The following is a 25,714-nucleotide window of genomic DNA, read 5'->3' on the forward strand; positions in this document are numbered from 1 at the left end:
CGGCCTGGCACGATGTCTTCGTTCCAGGCTGACGTACATGGTTCATTGCGTCAGGCAAGCTAATCGAAAAGAGCTGTGGATCTCAGCAGGTAAGAGGCTCTTGTCCATGGGAATCTGTTGACATGATGTTACTGTCACCAGTCACCTCCTGATGCAGAAGTGACCAGCGCCAGAATAACTCTCTAATAAAAAACAACCGAAGAATATTAAAACTTTTTACCTTTGCGATAGCGATGGCAGTAAGTGCTTGATACTGAAGGTGTTGAGCAATGTGAGATACAGAATCAGCAACAACCATACTTCTTCTATGGAAAGTGTGCTCTATAGCCTGGACAAAAGACATTTGTGTTATTTGTAGTGCAACTAGGATTCATATGAAAAAAACCATTACAAAACTAATCATACAATGCAGATAAGACGACAAGATTAATGTGGAAGTCACACTATAAACTAAGAAGGGTCTGACCAAAGAAACTATACGTAAATAACGTGAAGAGGTTGTTCACCTTTGGGGACATTTTTGCTTCCCTGAAATGCAGGTAATCAGAGCTAAAAATAATTTCTGGAATTGGGTTTCATTAAAAATGTTGCACAGTTTGCCTTCCATAGCCTCTGTGTTGCACTGACTATTGATGGCTGCTGAATAGTGATGAGCGGACACGTGGATGTTCAGGTTCGACGAAGCTACAGTTAAAAGTTCAGTAAGAACAGGACAATTGCCCTGCAAACAAATGTGGATAGGAAAATTTCTTAAAACATAGAATTAAAAGAAAAAAATTATAATCTTAAACCAGAAGGCGGAGGTCCCACCGAGGACAGCTTGTCCTTGCCCCTGGGAAGCCTTGCACTCGTAAGCCGATACATGTTGCAATGCCTGCGCAAAGACCGCCAAGTTGCTCGGATTGTTACAAGTGCTGATTACTGGGTGGCCACCCAGCTAGATTCCCGCTACAAGCACACCGTGCCATCCTTACTTCCGGCACTAGAGCGAGATAGGAAAATGTGGGAATACAAGCACACGCTGGTAGACGCACTACTAACGGTATCCTCACCTCACAGCGTTGGCTCAGTGGAAGCACAAGGCAGAGGATGAGGAAGCCGCGAATGCAGCTGGGGCACTGACCGCACCTCATAAGGGATGGTTAGCATGGCAGAAATGTGGAAAACCTTACTCCGCACGCACCAAAATCCAGCACCACCATCTGATACGGTCCCCATTTTAGTACAGTACAAACAGAGGCTTTTTGGCACAATACACCTACAGATTTTGTGGTAAAGTAGAAACAGAGGCTTTTTGGCACAGTCCACAAAGAGACTTTTTGGCCACAACTGGGAAAGACACGTCTGCATACTAGAATGTTTTTTTAAAAAATATACACACTATCACAGAAAGAGATGAAGAGTAGTTTTTTTTTTTTTTTTTTTTTTTTTTTTTTAACACTACTCAATTTTTTCTGCCCACAAATGGGAAAGACTGCTGCACACTCCAAACATTTCTAGATACACTACTCACAAAAACATGGCTGCAGAGTAGAGACTTTTCTTATAAACACTGCTCGTATAGACAAAGCAATACACTAAAATAATTTGTTTGGCCTACAAATGACAAAGAGACTCTGCAGAGATTTATTTGCCACACTACTAGAAAAGACAACGGTACAGAAAAATTAATTGTTTGGCCTACAAATAGTAAGGAGATGGCTGATACCAAGTATTTATTTGCAACACTACTAAAAAACACACAGTGGTTGAGAAAAGTTATTTCTTTGCCCTACAAATGGCAACAAGACGGCTGATGCCAATTTTTTTTTTTATTTCCAAGACTAGTAGAAAACACAGCAGCTTAAAAGGTACTGTACTCCCAGAGGAGGGAGGTGGGGGCAGAGTACACACAGCGGCTTTTTGGCACAGTAGTCCCCCAGACATGGGTTGCAGGGTACACACAGCGGCTTTTTGGCACAGTAGTCCCCCAGACATGGGTTGCAGGGTACACACAGCGGCTTTTTGGCAGTGTTCAGTCAGAATCTGAACCTCACTCCAGCTGCGTCCAATCCCTACACTAATGAGAGCATAATGGTGGAGGCACTCGTAATCCAGTCTTTATACAGGCCGGGTCACGTGCTGCGCCAGCCAATCACAGCCATGCTAATACTTACTTACCGATGCAAACCCTGAACTTTACCGTTCGGTTTCGCTCACTCCTACTGCAGATTGAATTAACTGTGAATTTGTCAGCCAGCTCACCATCTTAATACGTATTTAATAAATCACTAGTACACATGAATATAAGGAACTCTGTAATACATCTCATCAGAGAAGTCTGCTTCTTTCTCATCCTGGACTGATCTTTCATTCTTAATTCATGGGTAAAATATGTAAAATCTGTATTTAGGGATGACAGATTTTCCCATCATTCCATTAGATGACAGTTGGTGATTTAAAAATTCTATGGAAAAGGGAGGAGCTAGAGTTAGACAATCTGTTGCAACTTCTTCTGAAACCATAGGTACAGCGCTCCATTGAATTTTATGAGCACCAACTGTCATCTCCCATCTCATTAATTGGAGAGTCAGTATTCACTGAAGACAGATTTCACCCGAGATGAGAAATTTGTGAATAAAATAATCAATCCAGGAGTAGAAAGAATCAGATTTCTCTGATAAGAAATATTACGAAGTTACTTATTTTCAGGTGTATTATTGTTTTAAGTGGAATGAAAAAATTAAAAACAAAGGTTATGCCTTAATTTCCTTTTTGTTTGCATTGCATGATAACTGGAAATTTGGTGGCAGAATCCTTACAAATTACAGCGAATCAATGAGGATTCCTAACAGCGAAAGATTCTGTGATCAGCATATTTTCAGGGAACCCTTTTAACAGAAAAAGATGGTTAAAGGCAAATTACTAACATACAAGACAGAAACGTGCATTATACTAAACAGCAAAATGACATTAAAAAATGTCCGACCTTGAGAAGCTCCACCAGTCGGCATAACGCTTTCACAGATGTCTTGGTCATAGGCTTCTGCATAGACATATACAAGTTCATGGTGGTCTTGATGATGTTACTAAGGCCACAGGCGTAAAGAAATCCCTGAAAAACCACAAGCAGATGAATGATGGGCGGATGTTATGGGTTACCATCCTTCTTGATGATGATATTACATGGAAACTACGTTTCAGCAAATACACTGAAAAACTTATACACGTTGTGCAGAATTCAAGTAGCAAATACCTGCACAAATATATTACATCTGTTGGTCAGATCATCAGCAAATTTTTCTGTTTTTTGCTCTTTAGACAATATGGATTCCATTTTCATCATCCAGGAACTCACAAGAACATAGTATGACTGGACGTCTCTAAAGAGAAACAGATATTTCCATATTAGTATTTAGAAGCCAGACAACCAAGCTGAACTAGTTTAAATTTTTAAGGGGACGTGTACTTTCAGAAAAGTGCTCCTCAAAGTACAATAAAATAAACTCCTCCGTGGGACAAGCGCCGGCTTCCTGGCCCTGTTGTGTTCCCAGTGATGTGACTACAGTGGTAACGTCATTTCATCAAAGCGCGTCAATGAGCTCAGCTTTCCAGGTCATCAACCTCTGCAAAAGCATGGCGCTGGATCCAGGGAGGACGAGTACCTGACAAGTTTGTTATCTTATGTACTTTGGGGGACCACTTAACGGAAAGTGCACATTGTTCATTAAAGGCTCTATGAAGTATGTACGAGAAGCGGCTTATGCAGAGGATACCTCTACTAGACATAGCGCTGAAGTTAAGCTCCCAGCATTGATTAACACCTTAACGATGTTTCCCTACAAAAGCACAGTTTTATTATCAGGCAAGAACAATATGGTTATCCTATCTTCATGTAATCAAATATTATCTTTACAACCAATATATTCTTTATAGCAGATTTCCAGATTTATTTCATGAGGTAGAAATGTGTTTACTGCAGGATGTGTATATAGAAGCAGTAACATGAAAGGCATGTCTACATGTCAGATTGTACTTTACATGGCACATTCTGCTAAAAGTTCTGCAACGCATGTCTATTCTCACCAAATGGAGACGTGCTTTGTGCCAGTCGGTGGGTGTACCCTACTAAGGAGGCCAACATTTTTATTGCCTAGTGTCAGCCTCCTAGTGACAGCAGCATACACCCATGGTTTCCTGTCCCTCCCCAATGAAGCAATAAAGAAATTGAGAATAACATCTGTAAAAAAGATCACAGTCTGATCTTAATTAAAGGGGTTGTGCACATTTATGCACAGGTTAGGAAATAGCTACCGTATATACTCGAGTATAAGGCGACCCGAGTATAAGCCGACCCCCCTAATTTTGCCACAAAAAACTGGGAAAACTTATTGACTCGAGTATAAGCCTAGGGTGGAAAATGCAGCAGCTACCGGTGAATTTCAAAATTAAAAATAGATGCTCCATACCGTTCATTATGGCCCCATAGATGCTCCACATAAAGCTGTGCCACATATAATGCTCTGCACCGTTCATTATGGCCCCATAGATGCTCCACATAAAACTGTGCCACATATAATGCTCTGCACCGTTCATTATGGCCCCATAGATGCTCCACATAAAGCTGTGCCATATATACAATGCTCTGCACCGTTGCCCCATAGATAGCTGTGCCATATATATAATGCTCTGCACCGTTGCCCCATAGATAGCTGTGCCATATAATGCTCTGCACCGTTGCCCCATAGATAGCTGTGCCATATATATAATGCTCTGCACCGTTGCCCCATAGCTGTGCCATATATATAATGCTCTGCACCATTGCCCCATAGCTGTGCCATATATATATATAATGCTCTGCACCATTGCCCCATAGCTGTGCCATATATATATAATGCTCTGCACCGTTGCCCCATAGCTGTGCCATATATATAATGCTCTGCACCGTTGCCCCATAGCTGTGCCATATAGTGCTCTGCACCGTTGCCCCATAGCTGTGCCATATATATAGTGCTCTGCACCGTTGCCCCATAGCTGTGCCATATATATAGTGCTCTGCACCGTTGCCCCATAGCTGTGCCATATAGTGCTCTGCACCGTTGCCCCATAGCTGTGCCATATATATAATGCTCTGCACCGTTGCCCCATAGCTGTGCCATATAGTGCTCTGCACCGTTGCCCCATAGCTGTGCCATATAGTGCTCTGCACCGTTGCCCCATAGCTGTGCCATATAGTGCTCTGCACCGTTGCCCCATAGCTGCGCCATATATATAATGCTCTGCACCGTTGCCCCATAGCTGTGCCATATAGTGCTCTGCACCGTTGCCCCATAGCTGTGCCATATAGTGCTCTGCACCATTGCCCCATAGCTGTGCCATATAGTGCTCTGCACCGTTCATAATTGCCCCATAGCTGTGCCATATAGTGCTCTGCACCGTTGCCCCATAGCTGTGCCATATAGTGCTCTGCACCGTTGCCCCATAGCTGTGCCATATAGTGCTCTGCACCGTTGCCCCATAGCTGTGCCATATAGTGCTCTGCACCGTTGCCCCATAGATACTCCACATAAATCTGTGCCATTGCTGCTGCTGCTGCAATAAAAAAAAAAAACACATACTCACCTCTCTTGCTTGCAGCTCCCCAGCGTCCCGTCCCGGCGTCTCTCCGCACTGACTGATCAGGCAGAGGGCGGCGCGCACACTATATGCGTCATCGCGCCCTCTGACCTGCACAGTCAGTTCAGAGAGAGAGACGCTGGGAAGACAGAGCGGCGCCCGGCGTGTGGAACGAGGGAAGGTAAATATGACTAAGGGTACCGTCACACAGTGCCATTTTCATCGCTACGACGGCACGATCCGTGACGTCGCAGCGTCGTATGATTATCGCTCCAGGGTCGTAGACTGTGGTCACACTTTGCAATCACGGCGCTGGAGCGATGCCGAAGTCCCCGGGTAACCAGGGTAAACATCGGGTTACTAAGCGCAGGGCCGCGCTTAGTAACCCGATGTTTACCCTGGTTACCAGCGTAAACGTAAAAAAAAACAAACAGTACATACTTACATTCCGGTGTCTGTCCCCGGAGTTCTGCTTCTCTGCACTGTGTAAGCACCATAGCCGGAAAGCAGAGCGGTGACGTCACCGCTGTGCTCGCTTTCCGGCCGGCGCTCACAGTGCAGAGAAGCTGAGACGCCGGAGGACAGACACCGGAATGTGAGTATGTACTGTTTGTTTTTTTTTGCGTTTACGCTGGTAACCAGGGTAAACATCGGGTTACTAAGCGCGGCCCTGCGCTTAGTTACCCAATGTTTACCCTGGTTACAAGCGAACACATCGCTGGATCGGTGTCACACACAACGATCCAGCGATGTCAGCGGGTGATCAAGCGACGAAAGAAAGTTCCAAACGATCTGCTACGACGTACGATTCTCAGCGTGATGTCTGATCGCAGTAGCGTGTCAGACACAACGATATCATAACGATATCGCTAGAACGTCACGAATCGTGCCGTCGTAGCGATGAAAATGGCACTGTGTGACGGTACCCATACTTACCTGCTCCCGGCGTCCCGCTCCTTCCCCCAGACAGCTGGTCTTCGGTGCCGCAGCCTCTTCCTCTATCAGCGGTCACCGGCACCGCTTCATTAGAGAAATGAATAGGCGGCTCCGCCCCTATGGGAGGTGGAGCAGCCTATTCATTTCTCTAATGAGCGGTCCCACGTGACCGCTCAGGGGAAGAGCTGCAGCACCCGGAGACCGTGGGACGGGCAGGGGGAGCGACAGGAACGCCGGAACTAGGTGAGTATATGACAGTCCTCAACCGCCGACCCCACCACCGATCATGACTCGAGTATAAGCCGAGAGGGGCACTTTCAGCCCAAAAATTTGGGCTGAAAATCTCGGCTTATACTCGAGTATATACGGTAATCTTTCGGTTGGAGTCCAACTTCAAGGACCTGAACAGATCAACAGAACAGGGCAGCACCGTTGTCCCCACTAGAATGATGCAGCACTGCAAGTGTTCATTCTGTACTCCATTCATACTCTATGGCAGTGTTCCCCAAGTTCGGTCCTCAAGAGCCACCGACAGGTCAGGTTTTCAGGATTTCCTTAGTACTGTACAGGTGATAATTACATCACCTGCACAGGCAATAATTCCATCACCTGTGCAACACTAAGGAAATCCTGAAAACATGACTTGTTGGTGGCTCTTGAGGACGGGAGTTGGGGAACACTGCTCTATGGAAACCCCATAAAAAAAAATGGAGCAGTGGTCGAGTTTGTGCATTGCAGCACCATTCTAGCAGGGATAAAGGTGGACCATTCTGCCCATCTGTGCAGGTCCCAGCAGTCGGACCCTCACTGGTCAATACGGTATCACTAGTGCTCAGATACCGTGCTGTCCGAGCATGCTTGGGTGTTACCGGTGTTGGCCCTGCCAAGATAATATATTCCAGTTCCTGCGGCTGCAATGCGCTGCAACACAGGCGGGATGGACAAACAGGAAATCTCTGCATGTGTTGAGGCCGTCTACCATATATTATCCGAGCACACCCAAGATACTTGGATAACACCCATGCATGCACTCAACGTTATCCAAGCACGGTCGATCATCGCTAATCATTGGTTAGATAAGTGATAGTAAGGCCCCTTTCACACATCCGTTTTTTTCTAAAAAAAAGACGGATTGTGACTGATGGCAAAAAACTGATCCTGCAAATGTTGCTGCTGGATTCGTTTTTTTCTCATAGACTTGTATTAGCGACTGATTGTGACGGATGGCCTTCCATTTCATTCGTTGTTTGACGGATCCGTCATAAAGTCTTTGTCCGTCGGGCGGAGACAAGTCGGACATCGACGGATCCGTCGTTGGCTATAATGGAAACCTATGGGAGCAGGATCCGTCGCTGTCCGCCAAAAGACGGAATCCAGCGACGGATTTCATTTTTTTAAACTGAGCATGCCTGGAAGAATTTCTATTCCTTTAATTTGACCCATTTTTCCATTCAGGGAAAATCTCTCGCTCTCTGGAAATCTGTTCCTTTAAATTTCTGCAGCAGCTGCTTCAACGGATCCATCAAAAAAAGGATCCAGTGCATCAGTTTTTTTACAATCAGCACAGGATCCATCTTTTCAACACTTTGACTGATTGTGACGGATTCTAAAAAAACTGATGTGTGAAAGAGGCCTAACTTGCTTTTGATTGACAATCCCTTTAGAAGCAGTCTGTCACCCTAGAATACAATTTAAACTAACTAAACAGTTATAGGGGACTTGACCACTATAAAAAATCATACTTGCAGTGCACTTTTTTTCTATATTTAATTTGAAAACTCTGTTACATATGCAAATGAGGCAGCTTTGGTGCGTCCTTGGTGGGGGCAGGGGCTCAGTATCCTGTTTAGCCCCATTTCCATTGAGAGCAGTTCCCTTGATCTGATTAATAGCGTGTGTAGCACAGCCCTGCACATGTACACAGACTCTGAAGGAGTCAGCAGTACACATAGATTACGGGGGCAGGCTCCTCTAAGAAATGCCTCCCATCTGCAGCCATCGCTCGCTATATACCGATACATCCGGAAGTGTACCAAGCGACTTCAAATAGGAGGAGTTGATCAGTCACATACTCATCTTGTCCTCATTCCATCACAGTATCACCACGGACATTGACCTATTCTGTGAAGCACATGATTGATCCTCTCCACCTTCTACTCCTTACTGAAGCCATTTGCTACACTTTCAGCTGCATCAGTGAAGCAAATGGCTGCGGACAGTAGGCAATGAGGAAAGGGAGGCCTGCGCCTGTATTGTGAGAGAAGCACAGACTCCTTTAGGCCATGTTCACACAGTGCGTTTTTTACCGCGGAACCGCAGCGGTTTTGCCGCTGCGGTTCCGCAGCTTTTTTCCATGCAGGGTACAGTACAATGTACCCTATGGAAAACAGGAACCACTGTGCACATGATCCTGAATTTGAAAAAAAAAGCCGCGCTGAATAGCTGCGGTAAAAAAGGAGCATGTCACTTCTTTGTCCGAAACAGCAGCGGTTCTGCACCCATAGACCTCCATTGTGAGGTCAAACCCGCAGTAAAACCCGCAGATCAAAAATATATCTGCGGGTTTTATTGCGGTTTGTGGTGCAGAACCGCTGCAGCAGCAGGAAGTGCGGTGAAGCGGCCGGAAGTGCGTGGGCGGAAGTGCTTGGGCGGAGAGACATGGAGGCATACCGTCGCATGGGGATCGTGTCGGCCGTTTGATTGATTTGGTATGTGTGTGTGTGTGTGTGTGTGTGTGTGTGTGTGTCCCCATGCGACGCTAGTGCCACCACTGTGCTAAGTCGCCGTATGGGACTACTACTCCCATCCGGTATTAGGATGGGAGAGTTGTCCCTGTGTCCGGCGACTTAGCACAGTTGTAAAGTTACACAAAACACACACAATACACATACATACAACATATAACACAGAGTATATACTCACCAACAGCACACTGGTAGGCGAAGCCCTCGATCCCCTAGAAAAAAATCCCAAAATAAAAAATCAAATTCAAATTCATCCCTGTCCGCAGAATCCATAAAACGAGTGTCCCACACCGATCGGCTGCTCTCCGGCGATACACTGCCAGGAGCGAAGCTCCTAGCAGTGTATCGCGTACTGTTCCGGAGTTCAATGGCTCCGGCGTCTCGGTTAACGGCAGTACAGCTGCGTTGAACTTTCCCACGCAGCACTGCCGTTAAGCGAGTGTGCCGGGGTCAATGACCGCCGGTAAACTCGCTCGCGCATGCACAGTGACACACCGACAGGAACTATGGCTCCTGTCAGTGTGTTATACGTTATATATATGTGTGATACGTGGCACTGAAATACGTGATACGTGGCACTGAAATACGTGATACGTGGCACTTAAATACGTGATACGTGGCACTTAAATACGTGATACGTGGCACTGAAATACGTGATACGTGGCACTGAAATACGTGGCACTGAAATACGTGGCACTTAAATACGTGGCACTTAAATACGTGATACGTGGCACTGAAATACGTGGCACTGAAATACGTGGCACTTAAATACGTGGCACTTAAATACGTGGCACTTAAATACGTGATACGTGGCACTTAAATACGTGGCACTTAAATACGTGATACGTGGCACTGAAATACGTGGCACTTAAATATGTGATACGTGGCACTGAAATACGTGATACGTGGCACTGAAATACGTGGCAGTTAAATACGTGGCACTTAAATACGTAATACGTGGCACTGAAATACGTGATACATGGCACTTAAATATGTGGCACTTAAATACGTGATACGTGGCACTGAAATACGTGGCACTGAAATACGTGGCACTGAAATACGTGGCACTGAAATACGTGGCACTGAAATACGTGATACGTGGCACTGAAATACGTGATACGTGGCACTGAAATACGTGGCACTGAAATACGTGATACGTGGCACTTAAATATGTGGCACTTAAATACGTAATACGTGGCACTGAAATACGTGGCACTGAAATACGTGGCACTGAAATACGTGGCACTGAAATACGTGGCACTGAAATACGTGGCACTGAAATACGTGGCACTGAAATACGTGGCACTGAAATACGTGGCACTGAAATACGTGGCACTTAGGCTATGTTCTCATTTGCGTTGTGCGCCGCAGCGTCGGCGCCGCAACACACAACGCAAACAAAAACGCAGCAAAACGCATGCACAACGCTGCGTTTTGCGCCGCATGCGTCCTTTTTTTGATTGATTTTGGACGCCCGGATGCGTGCGCTGCAGTGACGCATGCGGCGCAAAACGCAAGTGCGACGCATGTCCATGCGCCCCCATGTTAAATATAGGGGCGCATGACGCATGCGGCGACGCTGCGGCGCCCGACGCTGCGGCGCAGACCGCAAATGTGAACGTAGACTTAAATAGCTGGATAGAGCTGGATCCGCGGGCTGTGATCTGGCCTACGCTCAGCACTCTGCGGAGCGCTGTCATTCAAAACACGTCCACTCATTTTGGTGTTTAGTCCCAAAATGGAGGATGGAAGAAGAAAAGGGTTGGACAAGGAAATGACATCATTTCTTTTTTTTTTTTTTTCCCCACTGCAGTTAAAGCTTTATTTGTGTCAAACACAGACAATCTGCAGAGAAAACTGCATAAAAAACCGCACTAAAAACCGCACCAAAAACCGCACCAAAAACCGCACCTGCGTTTTCTGCCAAGAGCTGCGGTTTTTAGTCCTGAAAAAAAGGAGGGAAATCAGGAACGTGTGAACATACCCTTAGAGTCCGTGTGCACGCACGGTCAATCAGAATCAACTGCTCATAATGCAAATTGGGGGCGTAACTGTGAACTGAGCACTAGGTCACATCAAAGGTGCACCGAAGACACCTAATATGCACATGGGATAAAACAAGTTTTTAATGTAATTATAACAATGCGATATGTACTGCAAGCATGATTTTTATAGGTGTTAAATGCAGTGTAGTTAATTTAATTAGCATTTTGTGGGTGACAGACTCCCTTTAAACTTTTAGCCCTCCATAAGCTCAGAGACATAAAATATTATTACTCACTCCCTCTCTGTGTCCAGTGCTTATTCTCTGCGGACGCGCCGGTCTTTGTAGATCGGCTGCAGCATTCATGCCTTGTCCACAGTACTCGTGGCTGCTGCAGTCTATCACTGAGCTCAGCGGCTAATGGGGTCTACACAGGCAGAGGAGAACAGCCCAGTGATTGACTGCAGCAATCACGAGTGCAGTAGACAAAATGTCACCGTTCGAGCCAATCAACAAAGACCCGAACATCAATGAAGAGGAAGCGCTGAACCCAAGGGCAAATAAAGCTTAGTTTACCATTTTACATACCCTTGAGCTTATGGATAAAAGTTACAATAAGACAATCCCTTTAAAATGATTGCTAGAAAGAGCACTGTTTACCAGCCTGAGAGGAGCGGTGGTCGAACATGCGCACTGCTGCTGCATTAATTCTTAATGGCAATGCTGAAGACCAGTCAAGAGTAGAACTCCTATCTCTAGTAGTCCCATAAATAATGAAAGGAGAGAAGATCCTAGACTACCACTCAATTCACACAGGGCTCTGGTCTTCGGGATCGGTGGAGGTACCTGTGGTTGGATCCCTAGCAATTGGGAAATTTTCTCCCAAACCCCCTTTAAGGTTGAGGTCACATCTGTGTTGGAAGCTCCGCAGCAGATTCAATGACATCTGATGAAAAACATTGTACAGGGAAGACAGCAAAGTCTAACATCTGCGTGTACTAACAAGCCAGACCTACTTGGTTAGAGACTGGGCCTTGGTTTGGAGGTAGCTGTCTCTCTGACTCTTAATGGAAAGTAAACTCTTCCGGTCAATTAATTTGGCAGCAGCCGGAACCTTTTGGATTAGAAAATTGTCGGCATACCAAATTACATTGGCTGTTAATGTGATTGCTGGTACCTAGAAGACATAAAAAACCATAGAGCAACAGCATGCAGAAATTTGGTGACAGAGCTATATTCATTTCAATAAATGTGCTATTTCATTTATTGAGATTTTTGAGCATTCAGTAATAACATGTAGTAAATTCCTCTCATCTGTACTTTAAAAGATAACCTGTCAATGACTCAAAAAAGTTAGTTCAATACCTTGTAAAAATCTCTGAGCCCCTTTGATTCTGTCTCTCTTTTCCATTTTGTATTGTGTTACTTCATTGCAGAGAGTGTCACACTTGTTGCTTTTGTAGTGCAGTATGTGAAATCTCTGGTAGCAGACAACAGTGAGTATCCAAAAATTCTTCCTAGTGGGCTTTCACCCCTTTATCCTTTATGGAAAAAAAGCCCCCCAGAAAGGAAGCTGACAAAATAATAATAATTTTATTTATATAGCGCCAACATATTCCGCAGCGCTTTACAACTTATAGAGGGGACTTGTACAGACAATAGACATTACAGCATAACAGAAATCACAGAATACTCAGTAGCACTACGAGAAGAGATTTTACATACAGCACTCAAAAAACAACAATTGCCAATATCTCTGCAATGGAGTAAAGCAGCACAAAACCAAGAACAGCAGCAGAATCAAGGAAACTCAGGGTTTTTTAACATGATTTAACTCCGTTTTCTTCATCAAGTGACAGGTTGTCCTTAATATGCAGTGGCCACAAGTACTTTATGCATGCCCACGAATCAAAGAAAGAATGTGACCTCGAGTAAGCATTATGCAGTAATATAGTGTATACCTTCTTACACACATCTAGGAGAGATTTATAAAATTTCTTATCCACTGTCCGAAAGATGTGGAAGTAAAGAACAAACAGTCCACATAGTGCCACATATCTCTCTCGCTGATCGATTTCAGAGGATTCTCCTAAAGACCAAAGAAGAGACATCAGTCAATGCCTACGCAAGAAGCTGTCAGACTATAATACTACTACAAAATGGACGTACCAAGTTTTACTTCTACGTTAGAAAATATTGTGCGAATATTATGTACAAACTCTTCTGCAAAAGTTCCATTTTTTGAGACGGACACTCCACCATTGGTAGAGTCAAACTGCTGTTCAACACAACCCTGAAAAGCAGAAGGAAAGATAGCAATTGTACAGCAATTACAACACTTAAACTATTTACAAAACATTCTAAAACTGATCCAGGGAAACAAATATAATAGTACTGCGATAAAAATGCATTGCAAGGGAATGCTTAAAGGGGTTGTCCGCTTTATCTTTATTGTAACAAATGTGTTGTGGACATGATTTTGTGACACTAAGTATTACAAGTTCTTTTCTTTTACTTGTTAGTACAGCCTTCATCGCAGACTGCACCGCTCTTCTGTTCTACAAAATGACTACAGGTGGAAGAGCACGAGACCAGGCCGGTACAATTATAAAACAGCTTTCCTATGTGAGATTCGAGGAAGCTGATGGACAGGTCTGATCACATGTTCTTCTGTCAACAGCCAGTTTGTGGATAAGTAGAACTGTGCAGTCTGTGATGAAAGCTGTACTAACAAGAGCAGGAGTAGAACCTGTAACACATTAGTAAATTACATAAAATCAAGTCTCAAAAACATTTGTTAAAATTAAGTGCTCAACCCCATTAAAATTATACAAAAAAAAAACCACCTTCAGATTGTCTTGTTGCGTCACAGTACCTGGAACAACATGCCGTCAAGTAACTGGCCTTCTAGTTTTAAGAGCAGCTTCTCAAAGGGTTTCAGCTTGTCTTCTTGAATCCCAAACTTCCCTGGGTTATGATGTACTGACTTTAATAACCTGCAGGATAAATTGATGCATTTTCAAAAAAAAAAGGGTTGAACTAGTAAAATAAAGCTAAAATTTCACTGAAAGTAAACAGACTATAAATATATGATTGATGAGGGTCCGACCAGTGGGATCCCTACCATTCTCCAAAGTCTTGGGTGGATGGAACGTATGTGTGACCACGAATGATGAGCGAACGTGCTCTGATAAGGTCTTATCCGAGCATGCTCGGGTGCTAACCAAGTGTCTTTGGCATGCTTGAATAATATGTTGGAGACCCCGGTAGCTGCATGTCTTGCAGCTGTTAGATAAGCCACAACACATGCTGGATTGCCTGTTTAGACATGCAGCCGCGGACTCTCCAACATACTACTTGAGCATGATTAAGACCTTATCGGAGCACGTTCGCTCATCACTAGTGACCACTACTCCCACGGACAGTGATGACAGAGCTGGTCATATGTGTGCACTAAGAACACCTGTTCTAAATAATAATGAGGGTCACAGCTAAAGAAAGCCCACTGATCATATATTACGCACCACCAATCTTGGGATAAAAATACTTTGTAATATTTACAGAAAATAAAACTGACCTCTGAGAAATGTAAAAAGGAGGCAGACCACTGTCGTATGTATTGCAGAAAAGTAATAAGAATGAGAATCAGCCAGTCAGACCACTACAGAAGCTTTCTGGCATAAGTCTGAAAAAGCTATTAGGAATTGAAAGAAGAAAAAAAAACAGACCATATTTCTAATTAACAGCGCTTTAATAGTTCATGGGCTTCAACTGAAAAGAGCTGCAATACTAGATACGGCCCAAAGACCAGACAGGCGCTGTTTAAGGAAAAAGTCCTGATAGATATAAATACAAAAGGCACAGTGAATTTTATGGTCCACCGACTAGAAGGTTCTTAGTATTTATCCAGCCATAATATGCTGCAAGAACCATTAAGCCAAGCAAGCACAAAAACACGATGGTGTCAGGATACAGAATGTCTATTACTCTCTTAGGACAGAACCCAGGTTGCATGTGTCCAGCTCTAGAATATTTCCACATTCATACTACCTTTTATACATAGTCCAGTGATCCTTCAGAGTGGCATGGTTTTCAACGATTTCATCCAAGGTCATCAGAACAGTAAGCAGCTCGCCGAGGTGCTCATACATAGTCTACACAAAGGGAACACAGACATTACACTGCTGAGGAGCTCAAGTTCAGATCACGTTTTTCCCACACATCAGTGGCTCCAACGTGGGTTTTATGTGAAGCCCTAAAATGGGATCCAGGAGTGTCTCCCCCTGGGGCCATTGCCTTTAATGAAGCAGAAGTAGTCACTGTGTTCTGTCAGACCAAAATGTGGTTGACTGCATTTTTGTACCAGCTTTAAAAAGGACAGAAACTGAGGAAAATGAGGTTAAACAGAGTACAAAGTGACTGTGTCTGTTCCATTAAAGTCAATCGACCCTGTCGAGGGATACATCTTAATCCCGTTTTTCAGAGCTTGAGATGGAGCCACAGACGTGCGGCTAAAACGTGATCTGAACCTGGTTTTACAGTTTTATGATTACCACCATTAACACATACGAAACCTAAAATGCAAAGTAAACAATAAAATGGACAAGTATCTCACCAGGAAGTGAACCCCAGAAGTTTCAATGATCTTGGATTCATTCCTGTAATATAATAAGCAATAATGGTGAATTATTAGACTGATTTCATTGGAAAGATGAAACTAAATATGAGATGTAGAGGAATTTTGGAGTATAAATACACAAGCGTAATACATGTGCATGAGACTTCGAACATTATTGTTAGAGGGCATCTAAAATCTGCCATATATGATGTGGAATCACCGCTGATTTTACTATTTACATAGCAAAGAGTAAAATCCGCAAGTAAAACAGAAATACAAATCTTACCTGCTGCTAGTGTACAAAGATGCCAACTGATGGACAACATTCATCACCACCTCATAGCACCTTGTAACAAAACAGGACATTTCCTAGACAGAATACAAGGGAATACAACGTACATGAATGAAAGTATAGAAAACACACATCTACAACACAATAATTTATGTGATATATGTAGAAATAGAGAAAAATACAGCAAGATCTTCCAAGCAGAACAGCAGAGCAGGGTGACCCCGCAAGGAGAGGAGGAGAGCTGATAGAAGGGTTTGTAATCTGACACAGCTAAACTCAGGTGCACTGCCCTCCCCCACACTGACTCATGTAGGAGGTTAGACGAGGATATCAGGCTGTGTGGTATTATACATCTTATACATGGACCTCTATTCTGAGCTATTTTGGGACATGTTCTTTCTCCTGAGTGCTGTTGCCCGTTTATGATTGGACAATGTCATACAGGGGAAGAAATACAAGCACCCACTGAAAACTCTCTGATAAAACCCACGTGGCCTTACCAAAAATGAATTCTTAAGGGGTCATATAATGTATTAGCTAAAATATCCACAATGGAGAGGCAAAATTAAAACAAAAAATTACTCTGCTCTGCGGCCATCGTGTGGCCAGTTCAACATAAACGTTTCCTGAAAGGTCTTTAACCAGTTCAAGATCGGGTCATTTACACCAATTCCTGTCCAGGCACATATTTGGATTAATTCGTACATGCAATTTAAAAAGATATTCTCGCATAGCTATTCAAGTAATTTTGTGGCTTTTTTTTTTCCTGTGATATATGAAACTTTTTTTATAGGTCACTTATTTATTTTTTTGGGTGATATCAGGCGAGATCGGTGGAAAAAAAAAGGAAAATAATTGCCTGTTTTTCCCATGTCTTCATTTATCTTTTTATGACCAAAAAAGACCAAGTAAATCCCTTTAAAAATTTGCTCCCCATTCTGTAAATTATTTTTATACATTGAACACTTTGTTTTAACGGGGGTGGGACTAGTAGCAGCGGTTTGAATAGACAGTGGCATTTTTATGTATTCATTTTGTCATATATTTTACACATTGTGCGTCTCTTAAGGTTATAAATGACTTTGGGGGTGGGGAGGGCGCATTTCAATATTTAAATTTTTGTTTTCATCTTATTTCCATTGTAACTGGGGATAGTATATTAGCCATAGTTACGAGGGAAATTATTTCAACCATTGAAAATAATCAACGTCCCATTACTAGATCTATAGCATCACTAACCTGCCTGTAATAATAGATTTTTAAAGAAACCCAGACCCTCGTGGAACTTGGAGCTCAGCGAATGAACCCTCACACCATGGTGTGCTGGCGACTTCACGCAGAAGATATGCTCCTACTAAAGTCACCTAACAGTGGCTTATTTCCCTCTTCTAGTGGGCATGAGGATGGCGGATGAGAAATTTTGCAGCCCTTGATCTTGACAAACAATTTTTAGTTTTTGTTTAAGACAAAGTGTTTTTCATTAAAAAAAAAAAAAAAACCCACCTGTTAAAATTCCCCCAAAACAGAACTGTACATGTATTGCGTAGGCATAACCAGCACTTCCTTGTTGAATGCTGCAGTACGCTGTCATTTATTACCATCAAATGCATGTGAAATATATTAAAAGGAATCTGTCACCAGTTTTTTGCCACCTAATCTGAGAGCAGCACGATATACACTGGCCATGCACATAAGTTGGATGTCTGCAGAACAACACTTTCGCTAATCGTTGCAAGACAGCCACCTCACCTTAGCCGACACTCTCATACACAGGAGCCGTCGGCAGGCGCCCCAATGCATGATAGACCGTCAGCCAAACACGTCAATAAGGGCGATTTAAGCCAACAATAGTCTAATGTGCATGGGGGCCTTTACTGGGCTGATGGCTGCTTTGATAAAATCTCTGTCCAGACTATAAGACTAGTAAACCTGCTGACATGTAGTCCTCCATATTCATGAGCTCTGTATAACTCCACCGGATTATCTTTCTGCCTATGCACAGTGTACACAAAAAGCTAACAATCAGTGATGTGGGTGGGGTTATACAGAGAACTGGTAGATCTGCTGCAGAAAATATGGTGATTTTTATAAAAATTACCGCAATCAGTCCAGCAAGTGATACATCACTGGAATCAGGGTCTCTGCCCCTCTATCATGCTGCTTTCAGATGGGGGTACCAAAAACCTAATTCCCTTTAACCCCTTTACCCCCAAGGGTGGTTTGCACGTTAATGACCAGGCCAATTTTTACAATTCTGACCACTGTCCCTTTATGAGGTTATAACTCTGGAACGCTTCAACGGATCCCGGTGATTCTGACACTGTTTTCTTGTGACATATTGTACTTCATGATAGTGGTAAAATTTATTCGATATAACTTGCGTTTATTTGTGAAAAAAACAGAAATTTGGTGAAAATTTCGCAATTTTCCAACTTTGAATTTTTATACAATTAAATCACAGAGATATATGTCACACAAAATACTTAATAAGTAACATTTCCCACATGTCTGCTTTACATCAGCACAATTTTGGAACCAAAATTTTTTTTCTGTTAGGGAGTTATAAGGGTTAAAAGTTGACCAGCAATTTCTCATTTTTACAACACCATTTTTTTTTTTAGGGACCACATCTCATTTGAAATCATTTTGAGGGGTCTATATGATAGAAAATACCCAAGTGTGACACCATTCTAAAAACTGCACCCCTCAAGGTGCTCAAAACCACATTCAAGAAGTTTATTAACCCTTCAGGTGTTTCACAGGAATTTTTGGAATGTTTAAATAAAAATAGGGATTTTTGTGTACTTACCGTAAAATCCTTTTCTCCGAGCCATTCATTGGGGGACACAGACCATGGGTGTATGCTGCTGCCACCAGGAGGCTGACACTAAGTATTACAAAGAAAGTTAGCTCCTCCCCTGCAGTATACACCCCTCTGCTGGCTCCCAGCTAACCAGTTCGGTGCAAAAGCAGTAGGAGATCAACAACATATAAGCGTATAGCATGTCACATTATATATGAGAGTATAACATATCAAATGATAAAAACAAATACAACTAATAATAGGGAGGGAGCTGTGTCCCCCAATGAATGGCTCGGAGAAAAGGATTTTACGGTAAGTACACAAAAATCCCTATTTCTCCTTCGCCTCATTGGGGGACACAGACCATGGGACGTCCCAAAGCAGTCCCTGGGTGGGGACAACATCAGATCAGGCCGTGTAACCGCTACTTACAAGTGCGCCAAGGCGGCCTGCAAAGTCCGCCTGCCCAGACTCACATCTGAGGAAGTGTGTGAATTATAGTGCTTCAAGAATGCATGCGGACCTGAGACAGGGAGATAGGCTGACATCTAGCACGGAAGGACTCCTGGATGGTGAAAAGAATCCACCAGGCTAACGTGGCCGATGAACCCGGCTAAACCCTTCCTGTGACCATCGGGAAGCCTACTTACCATCGAGAAGCCCAAGCAAAGTGTCCAACCTTCGGAAGGACGCCGTCCTCGATACGTACCCACTTGGAGCACTCACTTCTTCCAGATTATGGAGATCCCATTCCGTTGTGTGGACTGGAGCCGAAAGATGAGAGGACGATGCCCCTGCAACAGTGGGAATACAAAACCACCTTGGCAACGAGGGAATGGGATGGCTTGAGGGCAACGATGCATAGATGGTAATAAGGAAAAAAGACTGAAAGGAACAGAGTGGGAAGCTCTGAAGACTCATCAGGATGACAAGAACGCATAGAAGAAAGGGGAGTGACGTTCCCTTATCGTAAAGTCTTTCTGGATCGAAAAAGGAGTGTACTGTAAGATCCCCAGGACCATTAAGGTCCCACAGATCTAACGGTACGCGGTAGGGAAGAACTACAGGTGGAGACTCCCTGCGAGAAGGTCCATATTTCCAATTTTGACGAAATAAGACGGAGAAATACTAGTACCGCAAGCGAGAAAACCTGACATGGTCAGTGCGGGTCTCCCAGGATCACTGGGGGCCTTTTCCGCTTCCAAAAAGGTCTCAGACGTAGTGGAAGAGGAGTTATGGAAATTGGTACCGTGGAAGAAACGGAGTATGCACTGTGATGGACTTGGATCTTGCAGCCAAACCATGAACTGGAGTACATAGGCGTTCAGCTTGGACGCCATCCGACCTACATCTGGAGTACTCCAGTGAAGGCAGATGTGAAGGAAGACTTCCGAGTGAAGTTCCCACTCACTTGAGGAGAAAACCCTGACGGCTGAATATGTCAGCCGCCCAGTGTTCTACTCCAGGGACATGTACTGTTGAGATCACCGAATGATAGATCTCGGCCCATCAGAGAGTGCGAGGTACCTCGGCCATGGCGCTTGACTGTGGGTACCTGCGAGATGATTGACGTATGGCACAGCCGTGGCATTATCCAAATTGAAGACGGATGGTTGACCCGCCTAAGGGCAGTGGACCTGCTGTGGGATTGGCCGTACTGTTCAGATCCCCAGAGAAATGATCGGGAGAAGAAGACGGGCATTGGTATCCCTAATAACCATTGGACCAGAAGAAGGCTCTGGATGAGGAAGGAGCTTAGAAACTACCTTTTGAAAGCCTGATTGACTTGCTGAAAACGAGCGGAGCAAAAGAAAACTACTTCCGTTTTCATCTTATTGCTCGGAACCCTCCTAGCTAATTGAATGAACCGAGGGAATGAGTGATCAAGTGCACAAGCTCCGTGTTGAAGGGCCACGACCTTGACTCGAGAGAGAGAATTACCATCCTTCTTGTGCAGGATCATCGTCAAAGAGGATCTGCTGGGCTGGGAATGAGGAAAAAACTTGTCTAAGTTTAGCTGCTAGCCCAAGAGAGAGGGTATTGCAAGTGATATAGACGACTTAGCGTAGTCCTTGTAGAGCGGCTAGAGAGTCGACCGAGTAGGGCAGGACGACCATGTTTCTAAGGTGCAGGAAGCGCATGACAACCGTCATGACCCTTGCGACCACTCTGGTGTGGTAGCCAGGCAGAAGGGCCAGGTCGTGAAAATACTGTTCGCGAATGGAAAGGCGAAGAGATTATAGTAGAGAGGAGAAATAGGTATGTGAGGGAAGAATCCCGGATGACGATGGATGCCAGAAAACAACCACGTTTCTCTGTTGAAGTAGTGGCTGAGCGGAGGAACTCCATCCGAAAAAAGAGAGGGCCCTGTCAAAGGTTGTTAGAAGTTTGGGGTCCAGAAATGGAGATACTTTTCATTCCCTCCATTTTGGAACCAAGATCCCTTAGATCTAGACTGTCCTGGCCAATGCTTCCACTGCTGGTTGAGCTTGAAGAAGAGATACGATCCCTTGCTAGTCTCCCGCTCAGAAGATTTGATTGGCCAGCTATACTGTGGAACGAAGTAGATAAGGTCTGGGACCCGGACACTTTCATTCTCTCCCTTTGGTCAAGCAACCCATGTGGCGGCTAAGGAAGGGTAGAGCGCTAAACCCGAAACCACAGGACGGAACTAACTAGACCTGCTATCCGACCGTCTGTGGAATCTTAATTGATGATACACCGGCCAGGATACTGGTAGGAATACCGCAAGAAATTCTGCCCGGCGAGTCTGTCAAGTGACAGAATGCGGGACTGTAACCAGCAGGTCTCTGCCATCGTGCAGAGAAGAAAATAAGGAAAAAAATAAAAAAAAAATAAAAAATAAAAAACCTCGATCCACCATCTCTTAACAGGGAAGTGGAGAGGAATCGTCCACTTTCTTGCCTCTGATACAAAGGGGGGAAAAACCTCCTTGTTGGGACGCCACAAATGTGTGCCTCAGTACATCCCCAGAATTGAGGTTTCCGAGTGGACAGGGCAGGTTGTGGCGATAGACCTGGATGCAGAAGAAGATACATGGAGGCGACACTCCGTGTGCTCGTCTGTTGAAGGTGTGGGGGGAAATCGGAGCCCTTAAAGGGACCCGTCGCCCATAAAATTCCGACCAGGTATGGTATCCTACTTAGAGGTCTTCCAGTGCATCACCGTCAAATGTTGATGGAGATTTTCTAGAACCTGTACGTTTTTCTAGAATACTTGCGGCCCCTGCTAGCCGACGGCTCCCATTGTAGGAGAGGGAGCATGTGAGTGCTCCAGAGCTCAGTTAGGGTGACCAGCTTAGGATAGATGATGTGCCCTTAAGACCAGTAAATACTGGTCATGCGCTTTTAAGGCTAGGGGTTACTGGCCATGAGCCTTTAAGACCAGGGAATACTGGTCTTGTGCCTTTTGTAAGATGAAATACTGTTCATGTGCCTTTAAAAGCAGGGCATGCTGAAATCCAGGAGATAATGGTCATGTGCCCTTAAAACCAGGGTATGCTGGTCATTTGCGTTTAAGACCAGGGCGTACTGGTCCTGAGCCTTTAAGTCCAGGGCATAATGGTCACGTGCCTTAAAGACCTGGGCATACTGGTCGTGTGCCTTTAAAAGCCAGGGCGTACTGGACATGAGCCTTTAAGACCAGGGCATACTGGTCATGTGCCTAGAAAACCAGGACGTACTAGTCATGTGCCTTTAAGACCAGGGCATACTGGATATTGCGTTTAAGACCAGGGGATACTGGTCACGTGCCTTTAAGACCAGGGCATACTGGTCATGTGCCTTGAAAACCAGGACGTACTAGTTATGTGCCTTTAAGACCAGGGCATACTGGTTATTGCGTTTAAGACCAGGGGATACTGGTCACGTGCCCTTAAGACCAGGGCATACTGGTCATGGCCTTGAAAAACCAGGACGTACTAGTCATGTGCCTATAAGACCGGGGCATACTGGTCACGTGCTTTTAAGACCAGGGAATACTGGTCACGAGTCTATAAGACCAGGGCATGCTGGTCACGTGCCTTTAAGACCAGGAATACTGGTCATGAGAGGAATGTAGGAACAAGTGCCTTAAAGACCAGCAAAGCTGGTAATATGCCTTTAAGAACAAAAAAAGCTGGTCATGCTCCTTTAAGACCAGGGATGCTGGTCATGTGTCTTTAAGACTAGGGCACACTTGCCATGTGCCTTTAAGACCAGTGCCTACTGGCCCTGTGCCTTTAAGACCAGGGCATACTGGCCTGATTAAGTACTAAGGAAAAAGAGACCGGCTTCTGGCAGAGCAGAGAATGCTGGGGATGTGACCCTTTTAAAACTAGGGGACCCTTAAGACCAGGGAATGCTGGTCCTGGGTTTAAATAAAAAGGCATGGAAAGCTGGGGATGCACCTATGGGACTACCGAGGCAGAGTAGCAAATACCAGGGAATGAGTCACCAGGGAATGAGTCACCAGGGAATGAGTCACCAAGGAATGAGTCACCAGGGAATGAGTCGCCAGGGAATGAGTCGCCAGGGAATGAGTCGCCAGGGAATGAGTCGCCAGGGAATGAGTCGCCAGGGAATGAGTCGCCAGGGAATGAGTCGCCAGGGAATGAGTCGCCAGGGAATGAGTCGCCAGGGAATGAGTCGCCAGGGAATGAGTCGCCAGGGAATGAGTCACCAGGGAATGAGTCACCAGGGAATGAGTCATGAGAGCTTCGTTGCTGGGAACTCACAGCTCTCCGTTTGCAAGCCTGCATACTGTACTATACATTCTGTAGTGTGCAGGAGCACCAGAAAATTGCAGCCTTAAGTATATAAAAAAACAGGGAAAGCTAGTCCCTTAATGCTGCCGGGATGCGTGCCGGGGGGGGGGGGGGGGGGGGGTTTGCGATTCACCTTACTCAGGTTCTGAGTCCCCCGACTGGAATAGCGCTGACTTCAGCGCTGAAAAACCGCCGGCCGCAGCCCCCTCCAGAAGAAATAGTGACCGCAATGGAGGAGGAGGAAGATGGCCGCCGAGATCTCGTCTGGAACGAGAAGCGCCTGAATAGGGGGGCGGAGCCGCTAGAAGGGAGCAAGCGGTGGGCGGGGCCTCCCGGGCTGCGGCCTAAACAGGGCCGAAGCCGGGGACTAAAGTTATGGCTTCGGCCGGCGCGCACCCGCAGACTGAGGGGAAAAGTGCCGCGAAGCTCTGTGGGGACCCAGTCGCTATGGAGCCCTCCTCTGACCGTCGGAACACCCAAATCTCACGGAGCACTTACCCCAATATGGAGGGGGACCATGGCAGATGCTGCAGGTAGGAGCTGTGCCCGGGTAGATAGGCCGATGCAGGGTTGGGGAGCCTCCATCCACCATCCCTGCAGAAGAGGGGTGGAGAGGAACCGTCTGCCTCCTTCCATCATCCGCTTTTTCAGTGGTGATGCAGTGGGGGCTGCTCGGACGCCACGCTGGAAGGTGCCTCTGTACAGCCGAGGGTAAAACCTGGTGGACAGGGCTGAATGTCCGGCAATAGGCCTGGCTGCAGAAGAGGATACTGAAGGTAAAACTCCAGTGCTCGTCTGATAAGGGAGGGGGGAGATCGGTGCCCTTGAAGGGGCCCGTCGCCCCTAGAATCAGCTCAGGCAGTGGCTTCCCACGTCGCAGGAGAGGATACGGAGAGGTAAAACTCCCGTGCTCGCCTGTTGATGGTTCGAGGAGATCGGAACATGAAAGAATCCGTCGCCCCATTCGACCGTAGTAAAAAGTAAAAAACGGAAAAAATGAGTTCTTTGGGTCTGAATAGCAGACCCGTCCGTGTGCCTCCTACGGACACTAAGCAAGAACTGGTTAGCTGGGAGCCAGCAGAGGGGTGTATACTGCAGGGGAGGAGCTAACTTTCTTTGTAATACTTAGTGTCAGCCTCCTGGTGGCAGCAGCATACACCCATGGTCTGTGTCCCCCAATGAGGCGAAGGAGAAATGAACATTTAACTTTTTTTCATAAAAAATTTACTTCAGCTCCAATTTGTTTTATTTTACCAAGGGTAACAGGAGAAAATGGACCCCAAAAGTTGTTGTACAATTTGTCCTGAGTACGCCAATACCCCATATGTTGGGGTAAACCACTGTTTGGGCGCATGGCAGAGCTCGGAAGGGAAGGAGCGCCATTTGACTTTTCAATGCAAAATTGACTGGAATTGAGATGGGACGCCATGTTGCATTTGGAGAGCCCCTGATGTGCCTAAATCTAATCTTTATTTTTTATATAATCTTTATTTTTTATATAGCGCTAACATATTACGCAGCGCTTTACAGTTTGTACACATTATCATCGCTGTCCCCGATGGGGCTCACAATCTAATTTCCCTATCAGTATGTCTTTGGAATGTGGGAGGAAACCGGAGTGCCCGGAGGAAACCCACGCAAACACGGAGAGAACATACAAACTCTTTGCAGATGTTGTCCAAGGTGGGATTAGAACCCAGGACTCCAGCGCTGCAAGGCTGCTGTGCTAACCACTGCGCCACCGTGCTGCCCTAAACAGTAGAAACCCCCCACAAGTGACCCCATATTGGAAACTAGACCCCCAAGGAACTTATCTAGATGTGTTGTGAGAACTTTGAACCCCCAAGTGTTTCACTACAGTTTATAACGCAGTGCCGTGAAAATAAAAAATCCTTTTTTTCCACAAAAATTATTTTTTAGCCCCCAGTTTTGTATTTTCCCAAGGGTAACAGGAGAAATTGGACCCCAAAAGTTGTT

At 45.1% G+C, this 25,714-nt stretch overlaps 1 protein-coding gene across 1 annotated transcript in view; it reads right to left on the reverse strand.

Annotated features, from left to right (window-relative positions):
- WASHC4 (WASH complex subunit 4) overlaps nt 1–25,714 on the reverse strand; it is a 143,425-nt gene that overhangs the window by 45,520 nt on the left and 72,191 nt on the right. Inside the window, exons 7-16 of the mRNA XM_077265537.1 lie at nt 16,164–16,246; nt 15,875–15,917; nt 15,310–15,413; nt 14,135–14,255; nt 13,429–13,552; nt 13,221–13,348; nt 12,276–12,436; nt 3,236–3,362; nt 2,969–3,094; nt 221–328 (exon numbers count right to left, since the gene is read on the reverse strand). Coding sequence (XP_077121652.1) covers nt 221–328; nt 2,969–3,094; nt 3,236–3,362; nt 12,276–12,436; nt 13,221–13,348; nt 13,429–13,552; nt 14,135–14,255; nt 15,310–15,413; nt 15,875–15,917; nt 16,164–16,246 — 1,125 coding nt within the window. The remainder of the gene's footprint in view (nt 1–220; nt 329–2,968; nt 3,095–3,235; nt 3,363–12,275; nt 12,437–13,220; nt 13,349–13,428; nt 13,553–14,134; nt 14,256–15,309; nt 15,414–15,874; nt 15,918–16,163; nt 16,247–25,714) is intronic.

Source organism: Ranitomeya variabilis, chromosome 5 (genome assembly GCF_051348905.1).
Source record: "Ranitomeya variabilis isolate aRanVar5 chromosome 5, aRanVar5.hap1, whole genome shotgun sequence".
NCBI lineage: Eukaryota > Metazoa > Chordata > Amphibia > Anura > Dendrobatidae > Ranitomeya > Ranitomeya variabilis.